At 42.8% G+C, this 21,141-nt stretch overlaps 2 protein-coding genes across 3 annotated transcripts in view; one reads left to right on the top strand and one right to left on the bottom strand.

Annotated features, from left to right (window-relative positions):
* MED23 (mediator complex subunit 23) overlaps positions 1–9,063 on the bottom strand; it is a 39,609-nt gene extending 30,546 nt beyond the window's left edge. For both annotated transcript variants that reach the window (XM_078611616.1, XM_078611623.1), the window contains exons 1-9: positions 8,805–9,063; positions 7,284–7,315; positions 6,521–6,608; positions 5,416–5,540; positions 4,618–4,729; positions 4,330–4,428; positions 2,301–2,402; positions 1,073–1,142; positions 483–595 (exon numbers count right to left, since the gene is read on the bottom strand). In XM_078611616.1, the coding sequence (XP_078467742.1) occupies positions 483–595; positions 1,073–1,142; positions 2,301–2,402; positions 4,330–4,428; positions 4,618–4,729; positions 5,416–5,540; positions 6,521–6,608; positions 7,284–7,315; positions 8,805–8,855 (792 nt within the window). In that variant the 5' untranslated portion in view covers positions 8,856–9,063. The remainder of the gene's footprint in view (positions 1–482; positions 596–1,072; positions 1,143–2,300; positions 2,403–4,329; positions 4,429–4,617; positions 4,730–5,415; positions 5,541–6,520; positions 6,609–7,283; positions 7,316–8,804) is intronic.
* A 2,875-nt stretch (positions 9,064–11,938) lies between these two features.
* On the top strand, positions 11,939–18,919 carry FAM8A1 (family with sequence similarity 8 member A1). The gene is made up of 5 exons (XM_078611607.1): positions 11,939–12,527; positions 14,040–14,160; positions 14,884–15,007; positions 16,676–16,815; positions 17,843–18,919. The coding sequence occupies exons 1-5, from the start codon at positions 12,029–12,031 to the stop codon at positions 17,982–17,984; spliced, it is 1,026 nt and encodes a 341-aa protein (XP_078467733.1). The 5' UTR covers positions 11,939–12,028; the 3' UTR covers positions 17,985–18,919.
* The last annotated feature ends 2,222 nt before the right edge of the window (positions 18,920–21,141 follow it).

The raw sequence follows: 21,141 nt of genomic DNA, 5'->3' as shown, positions 1-21,141 counted from the left end.
GCGAGGATACGTCGTCTGGGTTATGTAGCCTGCATGCCTAGCCACACCGCATAGTCAATAAAAAAAATTTTGACCATACAGACAGCCTAGATGGACACAACATGGACTGGAGAAGAGATGGTCTAAGAATGCACAGGAGGACTTGGAGTTGAGTGGACTTGTGGTCACTGGACCTATCAGTGTCAATAACAGTTTCTCTCAAGGTGGCTGGCAACGAATGTTACAGGGCAGTTGGTCGCAGCTGTCTTCCAGCAACATCACGAGACAGACGAACAATGCCCACAACAATTTCAGAGCGCCAGGTGGGCTAAAACCCAGCAAGACCCCCAACCAGTGATCATTCAACACGTCACGTGGCCTTCAATTACCAAGGGGTACACAAGCGACAGTGATTTCAGCGCCACTTAGTGGTGAATGGCAGCAATTGTTGTGTGTAAGAAAGGGTTTGGGGATATGGAGAAGAGTTATGTCCAAGGCCATGCCTTGTCGTAGGGAAGCAAGCCTTTGAGTGGGAAGCGGAGAGTAGTCGGGTCCAGTTTCCATGAGTTGCAGATTGCTCCCGAGTTGTTCACAACCGGTAAGAGGCTGCAGCGACCTGCGCAGACAAAACATTCAAAATGGTTTTCGGGTCTTAGTTTACATTTATGTCAATGCCATTTGAATTGTACATGTCATCACAATTTCAAGAAGCCCCTTATAACAGCAAAATCACTGTGGTTAAATAAGAAAAATTACAATCATAATATGACAAGTTAAAATTCTGCTTGGATTAAAACCATTCTATCATCCCTCCAAAGTAGATAAAACAATTTAATTTTGGCATAAGCCACCTCATACAGAGACTGGCCCCTACACTATTGAAATTTACCACGAAAAATTATAACCAAAAGGCACTGACTGTTTAAATTGTTTTAAAAACACTCTTTAAAGTATTCCACTTGAGATAAAAAAAAAACGTTTTTTAAATGGAAAATTGCAAATGTCAGTGCTATTCAATGGTAGATTACAGATACAAACAACTGTGGCTATAAAGAGTTTTTTTTCTTAAATTTGCTTTTAAATTAATTCTTACCACATATCGAGTTTATCCTTGCAGTTGGTCTGAAGCTGTCCACATAATCGGAAACAAGTCCACCGAGCAGCTGCAAAACGAGAAGCAGAGTCCACGTTAAAAATATGGTCACAGCTTGCATATCAGTTTCAGTTTCATTTATTTGGTATCGCCCTGTGAGTCATTCGGCTCTTGAATCGGGTGCAACCGCATCAAACAAAAAACATGAACAAGAAACCATCTTAAAGTGACTATGTGATTATGTGCAAACAGAAAATCCAAGAAAAGACAGCAAAATATTGCAGAAAAAGCACCGTACACCAACGCTGTGTGCAAAAATCCCAGTGGGATGCAAGTCAAACAACAACAACAACCACAAGACAACTTAGATTAAGGCCATCAGTAACACCGTACTACAACAAACAAACATGGCCAAACCAAAAAACTTTTCGAAATCACCAAAATAATATCAAGTTGCATCACACAAACCCCTGCTCAACAAAAACACAACCCAAACTGAGGTCATGTCCCAGGCAAGATATAATTTAAACTTTCTTAGTGAGACAAGAATAATTAAATTTCACTGAGAGTGGTTCTTGGACAGCACATTTTCGTGACATCAGTGTGTTGTGGCTAATATACCTTTCACTCATTGGCTAAGCATGTAATTATTCACACTCCCTATCCTCCACCAACCCATCAATAAATACTGATTATTTATAAGAGTCATGATTTGATTCACACATGTATTGTCTAGTTTATACTTTCTCCTCTGTATGTGATGTCTAATATGTCCAGATTGTTCCAATATCCTCAAGGTACACGATTCAATTCAATTTTAAATCATTTATTCTTACGTGAACAATCAAAGTCAATGGTGAATTAGTTAGCTTCCTAGTCTTCACACAAAGCCCATGACGGGAGCCAGCATTAAAGCCGCATAATGACAGTGTGTAAAGTGGGAGGTTATTTTAAGTCAATAAAGATCAGTGAACTGAACTTTTTTTTAAACAGAAGGAGCAGTACTCGGAGCAGGAGGCCATGTGACAGGGTCTCAGAGGTGAATAAGCAGTTTTGTACAAACCAGGGATATAAGCCATCAATTGATGCTTAATAAGACCACATAAAACAATTAGTTTGGGTTGCGATAGTATGTGACTACATAACCTTTCATGTGATTGCTAGCAGATTCATGTGAAGTCTAAATGTGACCCCCAAAACAGATGCCACCTTTGCAATGCAAACATACCCAATGGCCAAGCTTGCCCTCCGGGTACAGCTTTCGAATTTCCGTCACAGCAAAGTAAGCAGGCAGTAGGCATGCGTTTCGGTCGAGTATGTACATCACCACCTGCAACCACAGAATCAAAAATCACTTAGCTACACAGCACAAGGCAATCGTTCTGAAACATCTACTCATACGTATTGTTATTGAAAGTTGTGACTAAACCTTTTGTGAACATAGTTTCTGTTGAGAGTGACCTGGTGATTGTTGAGAGTGACTAGAGGAGTTGGCTGCGAAACATTTCCACAGGATAAGGCACTTCCGTTGAGCTATAATTTGTGGCCAGGTCGCTTCTGAAAAATAACTATATAGCTTAGTGGGCCTTACCTGGTAAAGTAAAAATATAGTTATAGTTAGTTAGTGAAAAGCATTTCAAAGCAGAGTTAGTGGTAGAGGCTACCCCAAAAAACAAATAGCTCTTATCTTGTAGATATGTGCCTAGGATGCATATTGCAGGCTGTTCGACATTTTATTATGGCACTCAAAATTTGTCACTGACATCACTTCCATGTGATTTGATACAAAATGCTAAATGCAGCCACTGTGGTGCCTGACAGTGGTTTTTCAATATTTTTCTCATTAATGGAACCTGAAAGACGATCGGACAGCAGTGGACAAGATAAGCATTTTAAATAGTTTTGGTTGTGTCACACTTTAAAAGACAAGTTGTTATAACGTGTGGGTACTTTTGGAATAATAGGTGGACAATGAGTTCTGGAGTTAAGAACATGAGGTAGCAGGCTGGCAAACAAATTTTGAATTGGATGATGAAAAAAAGGTAAGTAATTAAATTAGATTGGCAGTTATGTGGAATAATGTGAGAATTCACATGGGCACTGGGCAATTGGGAAAAAAGCAATGGAAGCTATGTAAAGCAACATAATGTGGTATAGGAAAGATAAGACTCCTCTTTAAATGTAATGTCCACATAAAATGATCCTTGTAAAATGTATCAAATCTGGCAAGTGCCCTGTTGAATTCAGAATTGTTTAGAGTACTACATTATATTACACACCAGATAAACAAAAGAGTGAAGCCTTAAACGGTTTATATGCTAAAACGAGTGACTTTCAACACCAAAAACAATACACCGCCATTGTTTTTATGAGCCATGAAGCCATATTATTAAAATTCGAATCATCTGATATTTCAGAATTCCCATCGTCCTTGATATATGTTAAAGTCAAAGTTTATTCCCAGTTAAACAAAGGCGAGGTCATGATCCAGTGATGGAATTCCACATCCTTTGGCAGAGGCAAGGTCTCCCCCCAAAAACGAACTCTTGACATTCTAAAAAGTGGTATTTAGTTATTGACCAGGAGGTCGTGATGTACTAGAAATCCTCAACCAGAAACTGAACACCACCACCTGGTTATGAATTATTTACTATGAGCCAAGAATGTGCGTGTCCCGCGTGTGACGTCACTCCACGTCGACCAGCCCCCCTCATTAATAATCATGAACAGGTTAGGTCCTCCACATGGACCCCCCCCTCATTAATAATCATGAGTGGGTTACATCACTCCATATGGAGAACCCTCCCCTTCATTAATAATCATGGACAGGTTCGGTCCTCCAAATGGACACCCCCCCCTCCATTAATAATAATTAGCTGGTGACATCACTCCACATGGGGGGGGGCGAGGCGCCTCCTCCCCCCTCCTCAGCGCCAACTTACAACCCTCACTACAAAGGCAGAACCCTCACGTCACGCGATCTCCATAACGCTATAGAAGTAAAAAGGACGTCATAATGAACAAGGAATTATATCCTTTAAATGAAATAATTCTGTGTCACTGCGGCCTTACAAATTGCACACGAATGGATGCAATGAATATCACGTCACGGTCTGCTTTTCGCTTGCAAGTTTCAGATGTACTGCAATACACCCGTCCTTGGATGGGCAAAAGGCTAGTAAATATGTGAGCAAATATGGATTCATACATTAGCTCTAAGCCCAGCATTTAAACAAAGCTAGGAGTTCAATACATACATCTCTCGCCGTCTGTAGCTGCTGCACGACTGACGAGCTCACAGTGATGGGGATGGTCTGAATTTTCTCCAAGATAGCCTTCAGCAAGTCTCGAACACCCTGCGTAAGTTAAAAGGCACCCAAACATCAATAGCACTTGTGTACACTTGACTGAGACATCTTGAGAACAAGAAGATTCAAATTAATAACCTTTATATACTCATAATATATTTTAAAAAAATAGTACGGGTAGTTATTTTGCCCTGTATAAACCAGGGTTACTTCAGAAACACAATGCAGTTTACTCACTTTGTAGTCTACACCCCCGATGATTTTCCGCACAAGCTTGAATGTCAGTGACCACAGCTGAGCCTTCTCGTACTCCAGGTGCTCAGAGTTGATCAGCGTCTCACAGACGAGTCTGCATCAAAGTGTAGTGCGACAGCAATACATTGGGTACATATGAATATCATGTGCCCATGACCATATCGCCCAGAACGCACCCCATCTCAGAAGCTAAGCAGACCTGAGACTGTATAGAACCTGGGTGGGTGACCAGCATGCACAATAAATAGGTATCGTATGGGATGTGTGCAGAGGGCAGTGCAACCAATCCAGTTGTTCTAGGCAGCCAAGCATTGAGCCGGTGCCGAACTTCCTCCCAAGCTCTGCAGTCCTTTATATACATAAAGTTGTGGGGAAGGCCCAAGAGTGCTACAGGGCAACACTCTATCCCATACAGATGGAACAGGTGGGGGTCGACATTTTTTACATTGAAATACATTTCTTTAGAACTGATTTTTGTGTTTAGTCTGTTGTCCTTCAGCCACACCTCCGATTAAAATGGTTGGCTACTTCCAGTGCGAAAGAAGTTCAACATACATACCACATTCACTTGGCAAGCCAGGGTATTACACCCTGACACCATAAGAAGTCTCACAACATTTCTGTGATCCACCAATCCTCACCTCTGCGGTGCTGGATTACAGGCATAGCGCCACAACCGCCCGGCTAAATATGAACGGCATTGACATTAACATTCCGTTTATAGATCCTCTAGTCTGAGATACTCTATGTTGAGACTAGGGAACAAGTGGACTGGTTTACCTGGGTGGCAGTAAAGACGTCTCCACCGCAGTCGCAATCAGGTCGTACAGGAAGGAGATTCTCTTTGGACTGTGCTGCGTGTGGATGAAGCGCACCACCCACTGTACGCACTGCTCGTGCGATTCCTGCAACAACGCACAATAACGTTACCCACGAGACAAATCCTTGACTCATTTAAAATAGCAGCATCCTGACCAGCATATAATTCAATATGTTCATAAATATTGGAGCAATTAAATGGCATACATATAACGATTTGTTTTTTGCACCCTAAATTCCAAGGCATCTCAGTGTGCTAAACATTGTAAAATATTTGAAGGGATACCCCCAGTGGCAGGCCTCCCTCTTGGTACAAGGTGACTGACTCAGCATTGATAATTGGTTTTTGGACCAGATGACGCCAAAAGGCACATCCGGTCCAACCCATGTGAGACTAGGCTCTAAGGAAAGCTGTCTCGGGTGTGGACCAATCAACTTCAAGGACAGTGCACATTATCAGAGTTATGTCTTTTGTTTGTATTATGACTGCAAAAAGGTGTCAGTTTTGTTGCCAGATAGAAGGGTAAAAAACCAATTATCATATTTTTACTGGCAAATGAGGTTCCCATAGTGTTGACTCAGCATTGCCAGCAAACGGGGCATTAGTCTGCTAGTCAAGGGTGGTGATTGCTATGTAAAAATCCCAATTGACTCATTTGCGATCTCCTTCGGCTCTATCGCCATATACTCTGCCAACCTTAATGAATGCTTAATTACAACACTTGCTCTTCGACCTATTTGTTATTAAACTAGGAGGCATTTTTTTCCATGAGTAGATCCTAAATTACCTAATACAATTCCTCTTTATTCCATCAATATGAAAACCTTATAATCGTTCTGAAGTTGATGAAAAATTACCACGATGTCCAGCACATCCAAAATGTCTCTACACATAGCATACCCTACTTCAAAACTATATAAGCAACATGTAAATAAAACATGCACTCAGGTTATAAATGTAAGGGACAGTGCAGCATTATCAACAGCTGGCATGTAACGATTATTCAAATAAAATAAATTATTATGCTCATAGTTTGAGAGGTGTTTTTCTTAAACAAATCCATACCTGTGTCAGTGAGCTCCAATACAGCTTGAAGGCTGCCAGACAAGTTATCTGTTTTGTTTTCTCATCATCTTCCGTGTCCATGAACATGCTTGATAAACAAATATAGTATCGTTTTAAATTAAAATGTTTGCTCTGAATAAGGGCAATACCAAAATAAACATTGGTTGTTACACAGTATACATTTTTCAATTCCCAGCCTTTCACTAATACATATTTAGTTTGGGGTCAAACTCAAGACTATCATCTTTTCGTGATCAGTAAAATATGTACCACTTTGTTGGAAATCGAGAGTGGTTATGTTACAGATAAGCTAGATCCGAGCACTGAAATGTGGGATTTCAACAACTAGCTCAGGACTGCCAACAGAGAAATACTGCTGCAATGCTCGCTTGAGTAGGAAAACATATTTTACTTGCACATTTTCATTTTTGTTCATGACAAAGGTGGTTCAACACTTTCCAATTGGAGGCAAGGCTTTGCAGAGCAGAGGAGACCAGAAAATGGCAGTACTGTACATTAATCCATTTGTGTGGCTCTATGAGTGGTATCCTTGGCAATCCAGTTTTCCTGCCAATTCTAAAACAGGAATTACTAAACATTCTAATGCAGGACCCGCCTCAAAAAGTGTGGAGCCACTGGATTATCTGAATAAATAATTCAATCATATAATGGATGGAACACGTTTGTGAACGTGCACTTGTGACAATTATAGTAATTAAAACTAGATTGTCAAGATTGGCCATAAAACCAGTACTGTACTTACCCCGCAAACGCCTCTTCAATTAGTTCTGTTTTCTAAAAACGCAAAAACACACGCGGTCAATCACTGCGTATTACAATGCTGTCATAATCACCATAAAACAATTACATTATTGTATTTGGCATCTCACAGCCAAAGGCTAAGAATGCAATTCAGGAACGATAGTAAAAACCGAGTCCAAAATCTATTGGGGACCATTAAAAGATGAATGCCACTGTGGGAAAACGAATGGTGGTCGTCATTTGCAGTCACTGGTCTCCGCCATTGGAATGTGGCATTTAAACTGCACCAACTAATCTCAAGGTAAACCTGAAAACACGAAACTTTGCAAATACGTAGGTCCACACAGAACTGTAATTGCGCATTTCCAGTTTTTTAACGTGCAGTACACGTACAGTATAAGACAATGTGGCCTTAAAGTGGAAATACGTAAAGTTTGGGAACTCATGCGGGTAATGTGTAATGCCCATAACGGAGATCCATGCCAAGGCACACAGCGGTCCAAGGGTTTTCAGTATTCATGTACGAGGCTCAGCCTACAACTTTTAGGATTAGATTCGAAGCTTTCGTGACTGCAGGAATTACTCTTTGGTTCTTTCGGTAAAGTCACGTATAAATAAATCAAATAATAGAATACGACGTTTCGATTGCAACACAAGCAACCATCATCAATCGAAACGTCGTATTCTATTATTTAATTTCTTTCTACGTGACTTTACCGAAATAACTTTTATGATTCCTATGGTACCTCGTTAATTAATGCACGAGGTTCACAGACGAATGCGGAACCTTTGAGGATTCTTCTGGGTCATCGTTAACACTCGCTCCTCATAGATCGAGTCCCGGGCACACTTGTAGATCCGTAGGGTTCAGCGTTAAACCCCAAAGTATAACACAGCAGTTATCAGCATAAGGCATCTTCCGACTTTGTTTAATGATCCACTTTTTAAAGCCGCATTCTCACTGCCAGACGAAGGCATCACTGGGGTTTAAAACGAGAGGACATATCTCGCATTCTAAGAGCTCATTGTTCATGCCAGACTCGTATATAAAGGTATGCTTTGAGGTGCACCAACATTCGTCGGCATGTGCATCACGTCCAGCTCTTCAACACACCGGTGGGCTAAAGAAGTGAATTATTTTGTCCTTTGAAAAACGTGACAGTTTTTACTGTTCTTGGTTCTGTCGGTAAAGTCGCGTAGAAGGGAAATAATAAAATAAAAATATAAAACAAAAAAATATATGTATATTATTTTATTATTTCCCTTCTACGTGACTTTACCAAGAATATGAATCCCTGCAGTCACGAAAGCTTTAAATCAAAACAGTTTTTACTGTTTGGCCGTGTCGGGTGGTGGAGGGTTACGACACATTTATAAATAACGCGATCGGACCCAAAAACCTATATTATGAATTATAATACATGTACGGCCACGATCCCACGTCGGTGCGTCACAGTGCAAGATGCAAAGTTATTTGTGGATACATTGCAAACTACTTAAAGTGATTTAAACAAACACTTACAATGACATCGTCGAAGATGCTTTGCAGTTGCAACTCCATGGACAGAGGCATCGTCGCTCACCCACCCGCGTCTCGCTGCGTGTAAAATAGCCGCAGTCGTTACCGACTAATGTGACCGTGCTGACGACGATGAGGAGACTGACGACGATGATGATGATAACATCATTACATCTCCAAAGAACGTTTACAACAACAACAACAAGGCCGCTCGCTCCATTCTGCACGCTCCGTCCAGCGCGGCCATCTTGGACTGCGGATTCAATAAATAAATAATGCGAGAAAGGCGGCGTCTGATTGGACGACGCGCGTGGAGAGGTTGAACCAATCGGACGGCGCGTAACAAATATTTAAATTAGTCACCTCGATGTTGGTGGGGGGCGCGGGGGGTGACATCTCGATTTGAAGTTGGTCTTTGGTTCTTTCGGTAGTGACGTAGGTATAAAATAAAATAAAAAAAGTTATTTATAAATAAGTGGTTCTTTCGGTAAAGTGACGTAGGTATAAAATAAAAAAAAAGTTATTTATAAATAAGTTATTTATTGTATTTTATACCTACGTGACTAAGTTATTTATAAACAAGTTATTTATTTAATACCTACGCGACAACCGAAATAAAAAAAAATAATAACGCACATTAATCATTTCTAAAAAAATTCTTTTATACCTACGTGACTTTACCGAAATAAATAAATAAAAGAATAAAATCAATACATTACTTATAAATAACTTCTTGATTCTATTTTAGTCCTAAGTGACTTTACCGAAAAAACCAAAGAGTGAGGTGACCTCTCTTTGTTTATTCATTTGAATTGAGATTCATTTTGATCAGAAACAGAATCTTTATTTATCCTGGAGGAATTCGATGAGCTTTAAAGCCCAGACCGGGATGGGTCAGAGAGTTGCAACAACAACAAACAATACCAAAACACGATAGGAGTGTAAAGTATTGGAAAGATAAGAACACAAATACACGTATTATTTTCACCAGATAAGACCCACTGAGCTATTAGCTTATTTTTCAGAAGCGACCTGGCCACAAATGAAAGCTCAACGACGTGGCTTATCATCATGTGGAAATTTATAGCAGCCAAATACTCTAAACGCACGTTTCTAGCATACGATGTAGGCCAATCATTTTTCATAGACATTGCAAACATGATCAAAGCTTGTGTGTTTGCATGTTTTACCACAGGACAGGTGGCTTCAGAAAAAAGAATCTATATAGCTCAGTGGGTCTTACCTGGTCAAATAAAAACATATATCAAGAAATAGTTGAATTTGTGCTATTTATTTCCTTGCATGGGTTGGCCTCTGAAACTTCCTTCATCTGATCTAGTCATGTAACCCAATTCAAGAAGCTTCTCATCTCGCACGTGTAAATCCTAACCCTTAAAATTATTAGTTTAAAATCCGTCGTGGCCTTGTCTCATCAGTGTTAGACCAAAGAATGACTCTCCAGGTCTCCGTGTGAGACGGTGGGATGCCGTCTGGACAGTTCTGAGGTCGCCTGAGCATCTGCGGGCTGTGGCAGAGGGCAAGAAGCTTTCGCTACCCTGGCGTCTGCATGAGGCATCAATGACTTCGACCATGGTTATGACAACTTCTTCATCTCGAGATAAAAACACAGCCCAATACCAACACCCCGCTCTATTCACATCACTCGGTCTGTGACGGTTACATCACCACGGCGCCTGTGCCAGGCGAGGTGCACTTTGAGGCTCATAACGTGGTGACAGGAGGTCACGGGCACAGGCCCCCCCAGGCCCTCCCGACTGTGCCAACTTGCTACGTTTTATCCGCCCGGCCACTCCGCTCGTTGTTGTGAGCGTCGCTCCTCTGCCCTCCGTTGTTGCCGGAGGGCCACTGCCTCCAACTCCCCAACAACATCCTTCACGAGGCCTCCTCCACAAGAGGCCGATCTTGAACACCGATGGGTTGCCGGTCGTCGGCAAGCCCACCCAGCTCCCAATCTCTTCTCCAGCCCATGTCGTGCCCGTTTGGCCCCCTCCATGCAGGCCAAACAGAAGCTTCATAATCAACGTTTTTGGGTTAGATCGCGTTATTTATAAATGTGTCATAACCCTCCACCACCCGACACGGCCAATCAGCAAAAAAGTGTCACGTTAACAAAAAGACAAATAGTTTACTGCTCTAGCCCACCGGTGTGTTGAAGCGTGAAACCACAACATTTAAAATTTTTGAGTACGACGTTTCGCTGGTAATTGCATCCAGCATCATCGGGCAATTCGCCAGAATGGTGAGGCTCTGCTCTTGCTCCCGGACGCGATCTAACCCAAAAACGTTGATTATGAATAATATTGGTCGCGAAAGCCTACGTGGTAAACCAAACAGAAGCTGCTTGGCTGTGCATGCGGGCAAGATTATCGTAGTAGCAAAAGTAGCTGCATATGTAGTAGCTATGGGCCCCGCAATTTCAAGGGCCCCGTTGCTAAATGCTTTCAAGCTATCAATTCCGCACTCTTTGGTTCTTTCGGTAAGAACCAAAGAGGATGGATCCCTGCAGTCACGAAAACTTCAAATCTATCAATTCCGGTTCAGAGATTCTGCACTTGCTCTATTGCTATAGTACTATACCACCTTCAACTTTTATGAACGACTGGGTGTTTAAAGTTAGCGATTTGTTGTTTTATAGCAAATGAGAAAATACAATTACTTTACTATGCAAGTAAAAAATTTGTGTTTTTATATTTTAGGGCCCCTTTATAAGATATGTAACAGGCCCCGCACTAGCTTCATCTACATGCCGGCGCCGTGACCCACAGCCATCGCATCATTTGCCTGCTGAAGGAGCTCACCGATTGACGACATCTCGCCTTTTGGCGTCATCCGGTCCAACACAATGTGAGACTAGGCTCTAAGGAAAGCTGTCTCGGGTGTGGACCAATCAACTTCAAGGACAGTGCATACATTATCAGAGTTATGTTTTTTGTTTGCATTCCGACCGCAGGTATTGTGGTCAATGCAAACATGACTCCTTGTAAAAAATGTGTCACTTTTGTTGCCAGATAAAAGGGTAAAAAAACAATTATCATGTTTCAAGGATTTGTGATTCCGGGCCACCGAAATCAAGTGCAGTGTCAACTGCGTGACAGCAGAGGGCAGCATTCACTCATTTATTTTCTCTCGGTGTCCCCCGGAAGCAAAATACAACGTCGCTTATTTTTTTTATTACAGCGACACTGTACCCGGACTTGCGAATTGCCATGGCGGATGAAAGTGAAAGACAAGTGGAGAACCCCCGACCCTGCAGCAGCAGCAACGGCGGGAAGAAAGACGACGACAGGTTGGACTCCAGGACCAAGTCTCCTCCTCCGAGCAGGGCCCATAAGATTGCACCATCGTCACCATCATCACCACCACCACCATCATCGTCACCACCATCAACATCGTCCTCGTCGTTCCAATACGTGCCGAGACTTCGCCAGTGGGTCGACCTTTGCTACGCCCAGACCCTGGCATGGCAGGTGATGCAGTACCCTCCCTGGGCATACGTCTACCCGGGTGCTGCTGGCAGCACGCCCGCTTGCCACGTGTATCAGGCACAGCATCAGCATGGCCAGGCATATCATCATGGCCAGGCGCAAGCAGTCGGTGTTTTACCCGTCCAGTATCATGCAAATCCAGCTGACAGGCAGCAGCAGCAGAGACAGCCCGGAGCGCAAGGTGCCAACATCCTGGCCGGCCAGGGAGGGCATCAAGCAGGTTGGCATTTGATTTAAAGCTTTCGTGACTGCAGGGATTCATATTCTTGGTTCTTTCGGTGAAGTCACGTAGAAGGGAAACAATACGATGTTTTTAATTGTTTCCCTTCTACGTGACTTTACCGAAAGAACCAAGAATAGGTTGGCATTTGTGAGATATTGTCCGGTGCTGTGTGTGGCTTTAAATCTCGAGTGTGTGTGTGTGTCTGCGTGTTGAACGTGTTTCGCAGCGTGCGTCGTTCCCGAACCGTGCTAGTAATCGGTGGGTGCGGGGGAAGGATAATTTAACACACAAAAAAGAGTTGTCCATCTCGATGCTTTGAAAAAAACAAAGTGCATAGCTCCGGCGGTCATCATTATCTGGGAAGAAAGAGCGTTACAGACGGCCGCAGAAGCGCGTCTTTGCTCGATGGATTCTTCTTGACGAGATCAGCAAAAGGTTATTACGTGGCAATTAGCACTGTGTGTGCGACCTTTGCCACGCTCAGACCTTGTACAAGGTGGCACACATTACACGCGTGGCAATTGCGTAACGTCTGGCGTTTTGGAAAGCGTCCTCAACGTGAATGTCAAGGGACTTGGTGGCTTTACCGTGTTGTGTAAATTGTGCGCTGCGTACAAGTGAGTGGTGGCCACGAGTGGTATGGCCACGTGTTACAATTGGCACTCTGCTAAGCAGCAGGCAATTCAAGCTCCCCAGGAATGAGTTTGTGGGCGGAAAAAGAGCGAAACTAAAACTATTTTTTAGAATAGGGTTTCCCCTTTTTTCTGGCAACAAAACAGGTGTTAAGATGTTAAAACACTAAACTGAAACCTTTTACAAGGAATCATGTCTGCATTAACCGCAATACTTGTGGTCAGAATGCAAAAAAAAGATACTCTGATAATATATGCATGTTTTTTTTTAGGGTTAATTTAATTCGCGTTGACGTGTGTGGGTTGGCAGTCACAATGTTTTAAAGGTAGTATGTGATCAGTTCTTAATTTACATATAATGAGTTTTTTTTTAAATTCACATACTGAGTAGCTACACACTTTTCAATGGTGAATTATTTATGAACATCGATTTAAATTGAAACATTGTAAATATTAGACATGGTTCTTCATGTATAATGATCCATGTATTGATACACGACTGGTTTACAATGACCCTGTAATTTAGTTCTCAAGGAGTGATGGCAATACAGTGCTGGACTGTGAAAGTGAAGACTCAATATCTTACAAAACAGGTTCTAAATATTTAAGTGTTTACCGTGATTGGTGAGAGATGTGCAGAGGCTTGTAAAAAAAAAACTTTGCCTCTATAATATCTTGCTATTCGTCGTGTATGTCTACAGTACATGCATCACCGTACCTCGTGCAAAACTGTTGCCGGATGTGAACATAAAATATTTTGGAACAGCAGTTGAATGGCAATTGTGCGGGTTTCGGGATTCTTCGCGTGAGAAACCAAGGCCGAGGGATGCCTATGAGCCCCCCCCCCTCCACGCGTTCCTTCCCACTCGACCCACAGGGAGGCAATTCACTGTGCCAACGCTGACGAGAAGATTAGCGGCCGAGGCGGTGGACTTCCTCATCTTGTGTTGCTTCAAAGTGTCCGTGACGGTCGGCATTCTCTACCGCAGCGGCATCAAGTGAGTGTGGCTGCGTGGAGCGGCCGCTTTATCCGTCTCGGCTGCGGCTACTACGTTCACAAGGTCAAATGTCAAGACTGTCTACCTGCTCAAACAAGCAATGTGGGTGGTGCTCATTTCCGTTGGTGGGTTTGAGCCACTGGTAGAAATGCCCCCATAAAATAGAGGGAATACCAGTCTGTGCATTGGGGCAGTATGTTTACCTCCTGCAAAGTCGTGGGTTATTTTATCAGCCCTGGATGAATGATGGGCTGAGTCGACCCCCAAACAGGATTTTATTTGAGCACTCTAACCACAGCCCCCACTGAAGCATATATCCGTATAAGTTTACACTGAAATATCTACATAGCAATCCAGATGGGTCTGTAAATGTTCTCTCACTCATTTTAACGTGGAGATTGAAAAGAAAGTTGCATTGAGTTATTCCCCACATAAAATAATCATTTGCGAGGCTTGACAATGTGCATGCATTGCCTATTGACTGACCCGCGCCCTCCTGGAAACCTGTGTAAAAAAGGGCTTCATAGCTCATCGTATTCTTCCAGGCTAAAACAACATTCTGATTTGCAATGCGTCTTGAGGTGCGATGGCTTTTTGGTGTTTTAAGCTGTGCTGCACGTTTACTGGTTGTAAAATACACTGCCAATTAAAGTATGAAATGTATTCAATGAAAAACGAAAGTGGTAACTGGATAACGGTGTCAATGCTCGTCCCTCTCAACAGAGACCCTTCCGACTTTGCTCTGCACCTGCTGTTGGAGGACATCAATGAGGAGACCTCGGTGGAGGAGATCCAACGGATGATCATCGTGGCTTTGGTGTACAGACTCTTCGTTTGCTTGTACGAGGTTGGCCAATTTTTACTCTTGGTTATTCTTCCCATCTCTCGGTTTAATTCCAACCATGCATTTCTCCCCATACTCCTTTGCACACTTTTAAGCTTTAGTTAAATTTGTTGTGTCAATGTCCATTGTTTATGATCCGTATGTCATAGTAGGTCATATATACTGAAACAAATTCGACTATAGGCACATTGGCAGATTAAAACTCAGTTTTCCAAAAGTACTCGAATTTACCCCATTGGAACGTCACCCTGTGCGCCTTTTAGCATCATCTGGTCCAACACCATGTGAGACTAGGCTCTAAGGAAAGCTGTCTCGGGTGTGGACCAATCAACTTCAAGGACAGTGCATACATTATCAGAGTTATGTTTTTTGTTTGCATTATGACTGCAGGTATTGTGGTATATGCAAACATGACTCCTTGTAAAAAAGGTGTCCGTTTTGTTACCAGATAAAAGGGTAAAAAACCAATTATCATACTCGAATCTGCTCTGGTTCACTTCTTTAGTTAATAAATTTGGTCCCAGTCCATTTTTAATAACTGCCCTGGGTATACATACTATGATGTGTTTTTCAGTTGTGTCCCTAAAACAGATATCTTCATTTGTTTCGTAAAGTTTCACTTGACTTTGGTTTTGCTCAAATTGATCTGCTACCAATGGTGTACTCTTCTTGATTTAGTTAAGTATTTTCCTGTAGTTTTTTAACACCTGTCGTTATAATGACTGCGTCGTCAGCCAATCGGGGATCGTCATTTTATTTCATATCTCTCCTGTTCGTGTTCAGAGATCATTCAAATATATGCTTCAACAGCCAGTCATGCAGATGTAGAAGTAGCCCACATGGTATGAAGAAATGATACAACTTCTAATTGAGGATAAAACCTCAATAGTAGGTGTGCAATTATATAGCTACGTGGATTTAACCAGGTAAAAGCTAAAGCCAATTGAGATCTACTTCTCCTATTGAGTGGAAACCTGGGAAAATATAAGCGTAACATCTAAATCTATTGACCAAAAAAATTATTATAATTTCCAAGTAAATGAAATATCAGAGATCAATATTGCTGTGATAATGAAGGAAAATACTACCCATTGTTTGTGCTGTCCTCTGTTTACCGGCTGCATGGCACCATGGTTAAGATAATTACCAAATGTGGGTCTACTTGGCCCGCAACCCTTCCAGGCTTGCTAAGATGAGAATCACTTTGTTAGAAGTCAGCAATGGTTTTGCTTTGGAGTGACTGGCTTCTATCATGAGAATGTGGAATTTCCACCCCTGGTTCAGGGCCAGATGCACAGACAAAAACCGTCTCTTGTTCATTTGATTATGGAGACACTTTGACTTAAAATGTTTGTCTTGAACAATAGCAAACCATTTGTCAGTCAAATCCTCATAATAGAAAATATCTGACCAAACCTCTGTTTGGGAAGTGAACAGCATTGTTCTATGAAGAGGCTACGCCTTGCCTTGGGAATGTGGGATTTCCACTGCTGACTCAGGGCTGTAAATGGATCATTGCCCGAGCAGGAAAACTGCCCTTTGTGACTTCCCATAAAACGTAGTCTACTGCCGTTCTCACCAATGTCTCGTGCGCCTGCTCCATCTGGGTTCTCCCTCTGTGTTCCCCCCCCCACCCCGACACCCGCACGCACACACTCCCCGTTTGAGTAGTGGATCTGCGTGTGGGGCATAGGCGGTGCAACACCAGGCAAATTTCTGCTGGGCATGCGCGTGCTGAGCTGCGACAGCTGCGTGACCGTGCAGGCGGACCGAGTGCTGCTGCTCAACCCCAACAACGTCGGCATGGCGGCGTAAGCAACTAACTCCGTGGCAATGTCTTAGCCGCCAACTCGTCCGATGAAATGGGGCCTTCTGCGTTGTTTGTGTGACTGCTGTACGTCCGGATGTTTTGTTTTTAACATGCTCCTTTGTCGGGAGCGGTTGCTGCACGTGATGTAAATGGTCAGCATACTGGACTTACAATAACAGAGATCTCTGGTTGATTATTCAATCCACCTGCCCCTTTCCTCCCAGCAGGCATTTGCACGTGAGCTTACAACTACACACGTGTGCTCTAACACGTGCAGTTATTGCGCTAGTGCACAGCGTAATGTAAAAATTATAAGAACAACGTACGAACATAGTCTGAAATTATTTAAAATTATATAATTGCTAATCTTGCCCAAAAACCACACACATCTGTGCAATGGTAATGGCAAGCTGCATGGTAGGTTTTATAGATGACACTTCTGGGGATGTTTTAGTTTTCATGAAAACTTGTGCAGTGTTCTCGGGTGGGCGGAGGATTAAGCAGCTTCTCGACACCCTTAGAAAAACAAAATTGCAATCACTGGTGTAGCAATGTGAATTGGCCCATTGTTGTAAACACAAAATGGGACCTTTTTTGTCAGTATCAAAATATGAAAAAATAAGAATAGGTTTTAACCTTTCACACTTTGATACTGGGAAAAAAGGTCCCATTTTGTAACTCCTCAACCCAAGCTATAAATGCTCTGATAGTGCATTGTCTTTGCACTGTTAGCCTTTTGGCGTTCTCTGGTATGACACTGGTGAGACTAGGCCCTAAAGAAGGCTGTCTGGTGTAGGCCAATCAGTTTCAAAGACAATGCATCTATTATTATTAGAGCATGTTTGTTTGCATGTTCACCACAAGTACCACGTGTGATTAATGCAGACTTGATTCCTTGCAAAAGGAATCTATTTGGTGTTTGAAAATCTTAACACCTGTTTTATTGCCAGAAAGGGTAAAACCTATTTTAATTTTTTCATGTTGTAAACACATTTGTGCACGTCGATTGTGGACCTTTGCCACTGCAGGTCGGCCGTTCGCTCCGTCATCAAGAACATCTCCATTGCTGCCTTCCTGCCGGCCCTAACGACCGTTTTCTTCAACCAGCACAATCGCGCGGGCTACGATGTGGTGGCGGGGACGGTGGTCGTGAGGACAGATGTTCCGTGACTGCAAGCTGAACGATTTGATGGCCACCCAGTGCAATGCAGCCCAGCGTTATGCAATACAGTTCAACACACCACTGCACTGGCTGTTACGTTATATCCCAGAATTAGATAATAATGAACAGCCACTGTAAATGAAATCCTGCATTAGTTAATAAACCCAACATCAGCTCGCAAAATAGTGGCGTATCGGTCAACACAATATTTGAGAGCATGAGCCAAAATAATCCAGTTGTGCATCGGTTAACAACACGTTAACGCACTAGTCGACATAGTATGACTTGGCACTAGCCAACGCAATTTAACTTAGCACGCACTTACGTAACACAGCCTCATATTAGCTAACATGACACAGTCCAGCACAACCAATGCCACAGCATTGTACCACTGTGTCGGCATATATCCAGTCCGACACGGGGCCCCGGCTTATGCGACAAAGCTTCACAGTCATTTTCTGCCCTGCAAAATATCTTCCTTCATATGCTCGCTCGTACTCACACGGTGCGCAACGAGGACTTTTACCACCTGATAAGTCCACGATAATCGGGACCTACCCCCCCCCCCCGCCCAACCTGGCTCTGCCAAAGTGCCACTGGTGAATTACCTTAGGGCTCACCAGACCGTGTCTCCCACTCGCACCTCCCAGCTATGATGCAGCTGGAGGGTGTCGTTTAGAAAAAAACAAAACTGCCACATCTGTGTCACCTCCCCGAGTCTCCCCGCCGTAACAATCGCCACGAATTGCACCGCGGCCGTGTGAAATCATTCCTCGAGGGTGCGAATTGCCACCTATTGTTGGCAACTTAAAATGATGAACCGGCGTTGGGCGAGTCGACGTTTTATTTAAAGGCGTGTGTGCTACCTCAAGTCAATTCCATTCACGTTATATCCGATGAACGACTAAATAATGATAAATTAAAGGAGGCTGTTTGTGATTTATGACAGTCGTTGCCTGTTTTTTTTGGAAACGGAGCCACATTTCTTCACAGAAAGAAAGTGTATCCTTAAAAACGGCAAATTATGCCATTTCGGCAAGGTGAATATCTGATTCAATCATTCATACACGTATCGTTTATTGGTGAAAACTAATTTAAGTGTCTCTCTAATCAAGTCTCAGACAGCACTCCTATCTGTTAACAGCCCTGAGCCAGTGATGGAAATTCCACATTCCTTCAGTGGGTATCACTGCTAGAGTGACACACAGCCAAATTATTAATATATATCCAGGTATCAGCCCATGTAGATACCATGTATCTTCAGCAAGGGCGAACCGGTGACTTGTGCGTGTTTTTACACGTTTACCGCTTCTGGTGACGATGGTTAAACACCTGACTCGATTTTGATCCCTCTACGGTCAACAAAATTGGTGCCACTTTACCACTTACTGCAGGCCAATTGTTGTCGGCACATGAAGAGGCTGGCTCCTGCTCTGGGAATGTGGAATTTCCAAATAACTCCGGAACTGAGATATGCACCACCGATGTTGGTTTGTGTAGGGGGGTATTGAATAACAAGGCAGTCACGCAATAGTTTTATTTACAGGTTTGAAAACATTGAACCTCGTTAAGGCCTGACGCAAAGTGAGATTGCAGGGGGCAGAATTAAAACCGCCAATCCGGACCGACTGCCATGGTGGTTGCGCAGCCAAACGTTATTTTACCCAGCGGTCCCAAGTCTGGGCTGGGCACCGAAATAAATGTACAATTCGGGGACTGCATCGGGGACGGTGTAGAAACTCGGCTACAAGGCCACAAGGCCGAGCTTCTACGACAAACCACGGCCTTGTGGCTGCGAAAATTTGTGTTTCAAACGGGAGGGCCCAATTTGAATGCACAAGCAATTTGGCAGATTTAAGGTGTGGAGCTTTTGAGCACACAAACGAATGACCCGCGCTTATATTTAAGCATGTTAAATTCTAGTATTTTGTATTGTGTGAATATTTAACTTTAGCGATCATGAGGAATATAGAATTGTTCTTTTTACGCAAGTCTCTTTGAAACCACCACGTAAAATTACCGTTCTTTTATAATACCGGTGACCAACTCATCCTGAATGCAAGCAATCTCATCAGATCTTGCAAGCTACGCAGATTTTGAGCTCGGTTAATACTTGGACAGAATACTGCCTTGAAATACCCAGGTGTTGTTGGCTTTGACTGTGTGGTAGCCTCACGTCCTGACATCTACAGGGTCGTCCAGATCTGACCCCCGATTAGTTGACCCCCTAACATTTTTACCATTTGCATATTCATTTATGTTTTAAATAAACGTTACTTTTAAAATTATATTAGGTTTTAGAGCTTTAAATGGGGGGGGGGGTGACATCAAATCTGGGCCACCCTGTGTCCAAGCACGCCATCATTTCGACACCTCTTAAGGACGACAGTCTCGAAAGTGGTCGACTTCGTTTCAAATCTGAAATTCGCGTCGAGGCTTCTTGGGAGGACGCGGTTTGAACTTCCGAGTGCAGGCTCCGGCTGCACCTACAAGCCGCCAGCGCGCGCCGTCGCATCGGCCCGCGTACCGTCAAACACCGCGGCATTTTAATTTGTAAGAGAGTCCATTGAGGCTACATCTTTTTTTTCTTCTTCTTCTTGAAGAGGCTCGTGGGAAAACAAAACGGTGCACAAGTTAGACGGCAGATAACAAAGCAATACATCGTGGTTGAGTTGAGATTAAAAGGTTACAAAGGTTTACATTTTCTCTCTCTCAATGTCACCTTTTAACTCGACAAAAACAGCGCTTCAGCATGCAAGCAATATTAAATGATGGTGGTTTTTTCAAGAGGGTTTTTAAAGCAAGATATAGACACTGACATGAAATTTGGTGGCTTAAGTGCATAAAATACGACAGTTACAATGATTATTGTCCAAGCGTTGTTAAATTGACTTCTCAGCTGACACTACTAACTTGTGAAATAAGTCCAAGACAATTAGCAGAATTCGATAGAATTTTAGTAATGTCAGTTTCATTTTCAGTTGATACTTTTATTTTAGGTGAACGATTGAGCTGTTTGTTTTGGGTTTGATTAAGTGTTCACGTTTTAATGCATTATTTAAAGTAATAAATATTACAATCCAATCTAAGTCTAGTGTTTTTGTTTCCCGTGTTCATTGTTGACCATATCAGGAAGTGTGTAAATAGACTGGTGTCTGCGTGCAC

Source organism: Lampetra planeri, chromosome 2 (assembly GCF_965212315.1).
Source record: "Lampetra planeri chromosome 2, kcLamPlan1.2.h2, whole genome shotgun sequence".
Lineage (NCBI taxonomy): Eukaryota > Metazoa > Chordata > Hyperoartia > Petromyzontiformes > Petromyzontidae > Lampetra > Lampetra planeri.
Note: the sequence above shows the minus strand (reverse complement) of the source record. Positions and strands in the feature narration are given on the sequence as shown.